The sequence below is a fragment of the Chaetura pelagica genome, unplaced genomic scaffold (assembly GCF_000747805.2).
Source record: "Chaetura pelagica isolate M959 unplaced genomic scaffold, ChaPel_1.0 scaffold703, whole genome shotgun sequence".
Lineage (NCBI taxonomy): Eukaryota > Metazoa > Chordata > Aves > Apodiformes > Apodidae > Chaetura > Chaetura pelagica.
In genome coordinates, this window is record NW_009952582.1 from 56,877 (window position 1) to 67,581 (window position 10,705).

General features: G+C 41.8%; 1 protein-coding gene across 1 annotated transcript in view; it reads right to left on the reverse strand.

Annotated features, from left to right (window-relative positions):
• Positions 1–80: 80 nt before the first annotated feature.
• The window catches only part of KARS (lysyl-tRNA synthetase), a 27,225-nt gene continuing 16,600 nt past the window's right edge, over positions 81–10,705 (reverse strand). The window contains exons 6-18 of the mRNA XM_009993652.1: positions 10,194–10,344; positions 9,832–9,997; positions 9,327–9,420; positions 8,863–9,049; positions 8,560–8,685; positions 5,019–5,138; positions 4,615–4,777; positions 4,342–4,515; positions 3,429–3,514; positions 2,657–2,742; positions 2,204–2,330; positions 433–576; positions 81–167 (exon numbers count right to left, since the gene is read on the reverse strand). Of these exons, the coding sequence (XP_009991954.1) occupies positions 81–167; positions 433–576; positions 2,204–2,330; positions 2,657–2,742; positions 3,429–3,514; positions 4,342–4,515; positions 4,615–4,777; positions 5,019–5,138; positions 8,560–8,685; positions 8,863–9,049; positions 9,327–9,420; positions 9,832–9,997; positions 10,194–10,344 (1,711 nt within the window). The remainder of the gene's footprint in view (positions 168–432; positions 577–2,203; positions 2,331–2,656; positions 2,743–3,428; positions 3,515–4,341; positions 4,516–4,614; positions 4,778–5,018; positions 5,139–8,559; positions 8,686–8,862; positions 9,050–9,326; positions 9,421–9,831; positions 9,998–10,193; positions 10,345–10,705) is intronic.

A 10,705-nucleotide genomic window follows, 5' to 3' on the forward strand; every position in this document is an offset into this window, starting at 1 on the left:
ACGCGCACCCCCGCCCCGCGCCCGCGCAGACAGAGACACAGAGGCGGCTGCCGGGGCTGTTTATTGAGCGGGCGCCGCGGTCACACGGAGGTGCCTTCGGCCGGGGGCCCGGGCTGCGCCTCCTTCTTGTTGTCCTCCGGCTTCATGGCGGGGAACAGCAGCACCTCCTGCGGAGAGGGGCACTGTCAGCGGGCGCCAGGGACACAGACCCCTCGGGCAGCCCGCGGTGCCCGAGGGGGGTGGGGGCTCAGCCCCGCACCGCACTCTGCGGAGGGTTCTAGGCAGGTGAAAGAAAGGAGGGCTTTGTCTTAAAAGCACCTCAAACGGCTACAGTGTCACCTGTTTTGTCAGAGAGGAGGCCTGCTGGGCCGAATCTCATCCCGCCCCTGACAGAGCCAGCAGCAGGCACTGGCACCTCTAACCTTCACCTACCTTGATGTTGGTGGAATCTGTGAGGAACATGGTGATGCGGTCGATGCCCATGCCCCAGCCAGCCGTAGGAGGAAGGCCATACTCCAGCGCAGTGCAGAAGTTTTCATCAATAAACATGGCTTCATCATCACCTGCAGCTTTGGCCTAAACAGGAAAATCAATAGTATGTGGTGGGTTGTGCAGAGCTAGACAGGTTCTGCTAACCTACCACAAAGGGGGAGTATGTATTTGTAGCAGCCATGTGACTGATGAAACCAAAGCTCTGTACAGCTGCATAAGCAATAGAAAAAAGAATTTCAGCGTGAAGAGAACTGTGGAGGTCACCTGTACAGGTGCCTCCAAAATGGCTCCAGGCTCAACTCGTTCTGATCAGCTAGTTTCCTTTCTAGACAAAGGCCCAGGCTCTTCGCTTCAGTAAAAGCTAATCTCCAAGGCTGTATGGCAGCAGATGACAATGGAATAAATTGGTTTCAAAGGCTTCTCAGGTTCAGATTCAATTGCTTGCAATCCACCCTTTAACATTTCCAGAAACAACTAAGATACATAATTATTTGAATCGTCAGTAGTTGCTCCATGAAACAAAGGCCATCATATCTCCCCCTCAAGAAGAAAGACTTAAAATCCTGACAGATGCAAACTAATGCATCTGACCCTGACAGCCTCCAGCCACCAAAAACCATTTTGAAAACACCAAGTGTAATTGTTGAAACAAGAGCAAACTGTTTTGCTCACAGTTTCAAGAAAGACTTGTAAGACTTTGCAAAAGATGTTAAAGCAAACTGTTCTGCCCAAGTCTGAAATGCTGAAATATGAACTGCCGTTGTTCATCTCTGTCTCTACCTTAACATTACATTGTCAAGTATATCTTCATTCAATTCATCTAATCATACATCTGCAAAGTCTGGCCATAATCATGGGACAGCTGCAGCAAACACATATCCAACAAACCAAAGGTGGAATAAATCTGTAATATTAATAATTCTGACTGAACATTTCAAAATTTACTATCAACTAAGTTAACACAAGCTTCATTTTCCTAGTTTTGACAACTGTTTAATTCTCCCAAGCACTGTGCAGCCTTTAGAAAGTGCATGAAGAACACAAACTCTGTTTCTGCAGATCCATCATCTGACCTCAGTCATGTGTGGGCACATCTGCATACATGGATGTGTAGACCTAATTAATAACAAAATCAGGTTCAGTCACTTCTTTCTGATGCTCATCCAGAGAAACCTTGTTCCATAAATTTGCAGCTCTAATAATTTCCAGGCTGCAGCTCTGTTCTGTGAGCCAATTTAAAACAGTCATAACACAGTTCAGGAAATTATGCTGTTTCGTACAAACCATTCAAATTCTTACCAGACACAAAAATTTATTTAAGAACCTAGAAGTATAACATTGTATAACTCCATAAATACTCAACTGGTGAAAAATAACTTTCAGCCTAATCAAGACAGAAAAACCGTTTTGCACATTTGCTTTTTTCAGATTAGTATTTCAGGCAGAATAAAAAGGAAGATACTCCAAAACAAAGTCACACTACTAAAAAACTAACCCACAGCAGCACTTGGGCTTGTTTAGCTTAAAGAGAGAGGTTCTTTCAAAAGAAATTAGATTCTAACGCAGGTTCTCACTTGAGTGAGAAGCACTCACTCAAAGCAGTATCAGCTCCTTTTAGCAGTCGAGTCTAATGACAGATTCAGAATAGACACAGGAACTATTCTCTCTTATGTGCCTCTGTAACTGAATCACTATCTGCAAGACACAATACCTTGGCCTGGTCCTCAAAAAGCTGCCGCTGCCGGAAAGGATCGTTGAGCTCTGTGTAGGCATTGCACACCTCCTTCTTCATCACAAAGAGCTCAAAGCGCTCTGTCAGCCCCTGGTGAGAGCGATGCCTACGTGAAGAAGACAAAACAACCATACCTTAAACCAGCAAAGAGCACACACATTATTACTTCAGGAGGATTGCCCACAGGAGCAGTAACAGCTGTCAGAAACACCAACTACTAAGCATCAGCACATCACTTCCCTGGATTATGACTGTCACAGCTCAGCAACCAATGTCTATCTTAGTTTGTGTCAGAATTCACAAACTAGTACACAACATCAAAATATCTGTATTCACGTGTGACTTTATCTTTTTTTTTTTTCTTTCTGTTTAATAAATTAAGAGTAGAGGATTGACAAGAGTTACACACTGACTGCATCTCATACTTCTTACCACTTGGCCAGAGGACTCATGATCTGTGGGTGATCACAGATGAATGTAGGGTTGATGCAAGTCACTTCAAGGAATTCACCAACTAACTGGGAAAATAAAAACAAAAGAATCATGCAGAGTACAGTATCACTTTCCTAACACTGCCTTCCCCAAACATCCTACTTCCCTCTCTTCACTACTGAACAAGGCACTGTAAAACTGAAGAGTTTCCCAACTAATAATTCCTGATCATAGTAATCTTTCAACAGAGTGGGTGTCCTAGTTGGGTAAGAAAAAACAACATAGCAAAAACTGTATAAAAATAACAACATAATTAAATTTGGACATTACAACAAAACTCATGGGGAAAGGCAGCAGAAAATCAGCTACCAGGCAGTATTTTGGGTATAAAGAAAAAGACTGTGCAGTTGATAGAAGAACTATATGGTAAGTGTACCAATTTGGTAAGGTACATACAAATGCACCAATCTTGCCAACAAACCTATAATAGGCTAAAGCAAATCTGCTTTAAGCACAAGAGACCCGTAATCAAACTAAAATTCTCTGGCACTTCTATCGAGCAGGCATCAGTAAACTATATTTTAGTGTACACACTTTGTGACACAAAGAAACATTTCGACACAGCAAGTTTTCACACTGTGATATAGAAATAGCTGAAGTGCACTTCAGCACGTTTTCCCACATGCACCTTAACTTGCTCTGAAGAGACTCCTGTTGATACAGACAGATCCTCAGAGACATTGGGGATTACAAAAACACCAACTTTACTTACTCTGTCAAGAAGCCTGGCTGTTGTCCTGGGAGGTGGACACTCAACGTTTCTCTCTGCACAAAGGGCATCAAAGAACTTGCGAGTTTCTGTAATTGTTATAGGCAAAAATTAGAAAAGCCACCCAGGCAACCGTGTTTTTTTTCTTTCTGCATACTTCTGTGGGTCTCAGACTGACTAGTAAGATCTTAATGTGACCTGGTTTGAGCCAGGATGAAGCAAATTTTCCTTTTACTGATTTTCTTTTTTTTTTAATTTCAGTAAGCTCTTTTTTAACTGGCAGCAAGTGTTCCAGCTAGTGGACTGATAACACCATGAGCTTAAATGTCAATCTACAAAAGCAGTGTTTGTTTTTCATCAGTTTAGACTAAAGTGTAAGTTATTTTAAATTTCAGAAATTTCAGAAATTAGGCACAACCCTGTTCAACTGTAGGATATTATTATCTGGGGTGGGGGGGAATTAAAAAAAAGTCCCTAAAAAGTATATCAATTTGTTTCCTTATGGCTCTGGATTCCAGAATTAAAACAGCACATACAAAGATTCTGAAGAAAGCCCAAAATAACTGTACTCCTAACCAATGATAACAGGCATGGAGACTCAACTGCACAAAAGACAGAAGAAATAAAAAGCTGAGTCTCTTCAACAGATCAAAGATCTCTATAGCATATATAGCATATAGCATCACAAATACTCAACAAAGGAAAAGACAAGAGCACCAGACCCTGCCAATGACCGCAAGGCACCAAGGCTTCTTTCTGAACTCTTAGGTAACAGACAAAATCAGAGGAAATTGATGCCATGTGTTCACACAGCCTCAAAAAAGCAGCTGGTAAGACACCAGGCTGAGAACTCAAGACCTTTTTCCCCACTTTCTGTTAAGGAAGAATTATATGATACTCATGCTCAGAATCTAACCTTCGGTTTCAAAACACTCAGCTGATGGAAACTTCACTCCCAGGACCTTTTCCAGATCACACACCATGCTAATCCGCCGGAAGGGAGGGGTAAAGTCTATCTCATAGGCCTGTCCATCTTGACCATCTGGATGGTAAGTGATCTTGTAACTTCCAGTAATATGTTTCACCATCCCTACAAAAAGAACCTGAGGTTTAGAAGAACAGTATGCCCCATAATATGCAATTCTTCTGGAGATTCCTTTTCTTTTTTAATTAATATGGCACATATTACCTGAAAGCAACTTCTCTGTAATTTCCATCAAGTCATGGTAGTCTGCATAAGCCATATAGAACTCACAAGTTGTGAACTCAGGGTTGTGAGTCAAATCAATTCCTTCATTCCGGAACTGACGTCCGATTTCATACACTCTGTCCAAGCCTCCAACCACCAACATCTAGACAAAAGGAAATTCTAGTAATCACACTAACTTTTATAAAAGAACTAAAGGGAGCTCAAACATACACACAACTGCAATGTGACCTTGCAAATGTCATTCAAGATACATTTTATTTCCTCCAACCAAATAAGTCCAATTTCTTCATGAATAATCCTTGGTTTAGCTATGTTGATTTTTCTAGAATAAGATCACAATGTCTGAAGAATATAGGATTAGCCACAAGGGGCTTGTATTTTACCTTATGGTAAAGCTCTGGAGCAATTCTCATATATAAGTTCATATCCAGTTCATTGTGGTACGTGATAAAAGGTCTTGCCACAGCTCCACCTGGAATTACATTCATCATAGGAGTTTCAATCTGTAAAATATTAACAATTTAAAAAATAATTTAACAGTAGCATTAATATTTCCAGGCTCCTACCTCAATGCCCTGCTTTCATCTAATTGGTTTCCAAAGCAGAACTGTGTAGATCAAGCAAACAAACAACTTTGATGAAAAATCTCTGTATTTCATTTCTTGTTTGACAAAACCAATTCAGAGGTAAAGAGCACTTCACCCACGCAGACAATAGAGACAAATTACTTAAACTATTTATTGTTATCAAGAATCATTCGTATTTACTACAAACTACGAAACTATCTCTTTATGTTGCAGAACATGAGGTTCAACAAGACCAAGTACACAGTCCTGCACCTGGGTCACAGCAATTCCCAGCACCAGTTCAGCCTGGGGGATGAAGGGATTGAGAGCAGCCCTGCAGACAAGGACTTGGGAATACTGGTGCATGAAAATGGGACATGAACTGGCAATGTGTGCTTGCAGCCCTCAAAGCCAACTGCATCCCAGGCAGCACCAGAAGCAGCTTGGCCAGCGGGTGGAGGAAAGGGGTTCTGCACCCTACTCAGCTGGCATGAGGCCCCACCCCCAGACCTAGAGTCCCCAGGACAAGAAAGAGCTGGACCTGCTAGATTGGGTCCAGAGGAGGCCAGGGAAATGGTCAGGGGCTGGAACATCTCTCTGGTGAAGGCAGGCTGACTACTGGGTTGTTCAGCCTGGAGGAGAGAAGGCTCTGGGAAGACCTCCTTGCAGCCTTTATTATGTAAAGGGAGCCTGTAAGAAAGGCCCAGGGAGACTTTGTACAGACAAGGAGTGACAGTTTGAAACTGAAAGAAGGTGGATTTAGACTGGACATAAGGCAGAAATGTTGCACTGTGAGGGTGGCAAGGCACTAGAACAGGTTGCCCAATGGCTGGTCCTGTCCAAAGCAGGGGGCTGGACTAGATTATTTTTAAGCTACTTCCAACCCAAACCATTCTGTGATTCTATGATAAAATCCACTTGGTGAAGAGAGGTAGCTGTTACATAAAATGAACGAGATGTGGCAGCCTTCCTCAGTATCTTTTCCAAATCATTGCTTACAATGTCAATTCTGTAGTGTAGTCTTTGTAGCAAAGCTGTTAAGCAGCAATCCTGAAATAAATTAAATGCCACAGATATCTGAAGTTTTGAAAACCTGAACAATTTTAATAATACTGCTTTTTGGGAAATGACCTTATATGTGTCTGGGGAATGCTAGAGTCCTACTGAATTAAAACTAGGTATTTCTTTGGAAATTGAGGAGAAAAAAATATTTAAACCAAACCACTGCAGGCTTCAGTAAGTTAATTTTGTTCATATCATTACAAACTTTTTTTTTGCAGAAGTTGTATTTTCTCAGATGTTCAGAAGTTGACTGCTTATGCTTCAAGCAATACACACTATCAGCTACACGAGAAACAGACCTCAGTTCAATGTCTCTTGATGTTGAACAAAGAAAGCAGCTGCAAATGATGGAAAAACAGAGTAGTGGAGTGATTTACAACTCAAAACGTGGCTTCCTACACAGAGAGCTGGTGGAAGTAGTCAAATTATTTCTTAATTGTTCCTGTTGGCTGTGCCTCCTCACACCTTAGCATCAAGAATTAATGCCCCGCTACTGACCCAGAAGCATGAAAACAGGTATTTGCACAAGAGGATTTCACAATTTGTATCACAACTACTGATAGCATACAGGAGGAGCACACTTCTATGAAACAGAATGAGACTCGGGGCTCCTTTGAAAGAGCAAAGGTCAAGGGGGAAAAAAAAAAGTCAATGTGTGATAAAATGAGAACAAGCATGCAGCTACAATTTTAAAAAGAGAAGAAATTTTGTAGGCTATAAATATAGCTCCCTAAACAAACACCTAATAGGATTCTCTAAAGACATCAGCAGTATAAAACAAGCTGAGCTACTCGAATCAGAAGTTTAATTGGTGACGATTTAGTAACAAGCCCTGACAATCAGCTGAACAGCATGATACAATACCCACAACAGTCTGGCTAATTTTCTCAACATGAACCAGTATCTGTTTATGCACGACATTGCCACACGCAGTACGGGTATGGTTGAGCACTGCCTGACTCATGCACCTCCAGGCTGCACTCGACTGTACAGCCCTGACTTCTCTGCCTGCTATTTTGCCCCAACATCCTCTCCAAGCCTAAGTAACTTACTCCATTATTCCAACAAGTGAAAATTTCATATAAATTGAGAAGGAATTTATGGTCCTTTTTCTTAAGTTACCAGAATGTTACAATCTTCAAGTACTAGATTAATAATTATTTGTAAAAAAAACAACCAACAAAAAAACCCAACCAAACAAACCTCACTCAAATCAAATACAGACACTGAAGCCATTAAACCAACGACAGAGGGGAACCCAGCACAGGTTCAGATTCCCACTGCTCTCAAAACACTGGTAGCTTCTGCAGATTCAGCTGATAAACACTTGCAAATACACTACAGCAACTTGTAATCTTTTTGCTAACTATAAAGTACAACCAAGAGTGCAGCTGAGCTAGTATTATTTTCTCATATGCTACTCCACAACAGATCTTAAGATAAAACCAATTTTACTTAGAGGGAGTCAGACTTGTACTTACATCCAGAGGCAAAACACCATTCCAAAGATGTTACTTTCACTTTCATTTACTGAAATAAGTAAAGTACAACCAAGGGTAGAGCTAAGCTAGTATTATTTTCTCATATGCTACTCCACAACAGATCTTACAATAAAACCAATTTTACTTAGAGGGAGTCAGACTTGTACTTACATCCAGAGGCAAAACACCATTCCAAAGATGTTACTTTCACTTTCATTTACTGAAATAAGTAAAGTACAACCAAGGGTAGAGCTAAGCTAGTATTATTTTCTCATATGCTACTCCACAACAGATCTTACGATAAAACCAATTTTACTTAGAGGAAATCAGACTTGTACTTACATCCAGAGGCAAAACACCATTCCAAAGATGTTACTTTCACTTTCATTTACTGAAATAAGTAAAGTACAACCAAGAGTGCAGCTGAGCTAGTATTATTTTCTCATATGCTACTCCACAACAGATCTTACGATAAAACCAATTTTACTTAGAGGAAATCAGACTTGTACTTACATCCAGAGGCAAAACACCATTCCAAAGATGTTACTTTCACTTTCATTTACTGAAATAAGGACAGTAGTTTGAAGTCCTACCATCATAAAAGTTTCCCAAGCCACAACCTCACCAACTGAGGAATAGTCTTAAACTTAAAAAAAGAGAAATGGCTCCTATTACATTAACCTGATAAAATACAGCATACTGAGGCAATTATCCTCACTTCTGTCAATATTTTGCACATGAGCCTGAATAAGAAGCATCCTTGAAGCTGAAAAGCTCTGAACACACTCAGTACGCAGAGAGGAATGAAGCGTTACCTCAAGGAAGCCCAACTCATCCAGAAAGCTTCGGATGTAGGTAATGATCTTTGCACGGGTTATAAATTTCTGCCTCACGTAATCATTAAGAATTAAATCCAAGTATCTCTGACGATACCTAGTTTCCTGAAAAAAACAAATATAGTTACAACAAGCTAGACAAAATGCAGTGCCAAAGGAAAAAAATACCAAAACAAAACTCATGCTCCTTTGTTGACTGACACCACCAGCAGATATAAAAGGTCATCCATTCAGACCTACTGGTCAGATTGCCTCCCAAGAGTGACCAGGTATGACAAGTACCTTATCTTTGAGGCCAAAGTGAAGATGAGGCAACATGTGCAGGCATGGAGACAAAAGAGTTATTTCATAAGGAATAATGCTCAGTTCCCCTTTCTTTGTTTTCCCAGGATTCCCCTTTACACCAATAATGTCCCCACGACGCAGCTTGTTGTTAATACGGAAATACTCTTCCTCAGATTTGTAGAGCCTGTAATTACAAACACTATGTAAGCAGTTGTGTTTAAAACTCAGCATTCCAAACTGTTCTGTAAGTCTCTGCCCAGACCAAATACTTCAAAAAGCAAAACAAGTCCTCTAAGCAAAGAAGCTGCACACAAAGTCCTAAGCAAAATGTGAGCTGGCTGCCTAAGCCAACCCACAGACAAATATCCCAAGGAGATGAAGGCACAGAATGCCCAAATTCAGATCTCTAGGCCCCAGAACACAGCTCAGTTCACAATGCTACTGGGAACACCTCTACTTACTTGGAGTTTGCCATGACCTGCAACTTGACTCCTTCTCCACGAAGATCGTAGAAGATCAGCTTCCCCCCAGAGGCACGCTTCGCGTGGATTCGGCCTAAATACCAAAGCATGCAGGAGATCAGGAAGAGCATCCCTAGCAGAAAGGATGCAGGGGCAAAAGCCACAGTATTGTCACTTGGTCAAAGGACTGTCGGCTCTGAACCCATCACTAACCATGAAAGAGAAGCAGTTAAAAGACTCAAAACTAGTAACTGCACACAATATCAGACCATATGAACTTTGGGTTCTGGAGCCCATGTCACAATCTGATCTTGTAGTTGAAAGGGATGACCCACTCAGCCTGAAAGGATGTGTCCTGGAATAGTCTAACACTGCTATAGACTTCATGACCAAGGAACAGGGGATCAACAGCATTTGAAAAGAGGCTACCCCATCACTAAAAGCAGCTAAGACTTGGCTTAGTGAAGCAACAGACCATCTTTCTGAACCCCAGATAAGCCTTTACCTGCCACTTGCACTGTAACATCTGTCAGGTGATCTCCTGGCTGCAGGTGGCTGTACTTCTCTATGAAATCTGAGAGAGATATGTCTACATGGAACTTGTGGGGATAAGGATCTTCATTGGTGCCCTTCAGCTGCTGGATCGCATGGCTACGGATCTTGTAGTATTGCTGTCACGAGAAAGAAAGAAAACCAAACAATTTTGCTGGAAACTTGACATATCTTACAGGTTGTAAATTAAAACACAGCAGCTCTTAAAAAGGGCTCTCCCCTTTTAACCATTTAGTTCCCCTTGAATAAAAAATCCAGTGTACATCTGTAACATTTATTCTCAGAAGCATAACAAGCACGAGGCCAGAAGCTCACATTTGGATCCAAGCTTTCTTCATCCAAACCAGTGCTGTTCTCGGAGTCAGAAGCCAAGGAGGGCTTACTTGAATGCTTTTCACTTTGCTCTTTCTGCTTTGCCTCTTTTTCAGCCGTTTTTCTCTCAGCCTTCAAACGCCTCTTCAGCTCACTGCAAAACGGACAGAAGTGTCAGAGTATCTTTGCATCTGGTCTAACAACCGGGAAACACCCGGCAGGATTCCACCCAAAACCTCATTATACAAATAAGCCTGTCACTTCTCTGCCCAGAAGTCAAAATAATCCTTAGGCATATTTAATAATTTTCTTATCTGAACTCTTTTAGTTCGTTTCCTACGAGACGCAAATGCCTGGATAAAGTTAAAACTGAACTCAACATTCCGCAGACAGACTGAGAAGGCGCCCGAGGCACCCGCAGGTCAGGCAGCTCCGCCGAGCTCGAGGGACGCAGGACAAACCCTCCGCCGGGACGCGGAGGCGCTACCTGGGGCTCCGCAGCCGCCTTCGCGGCC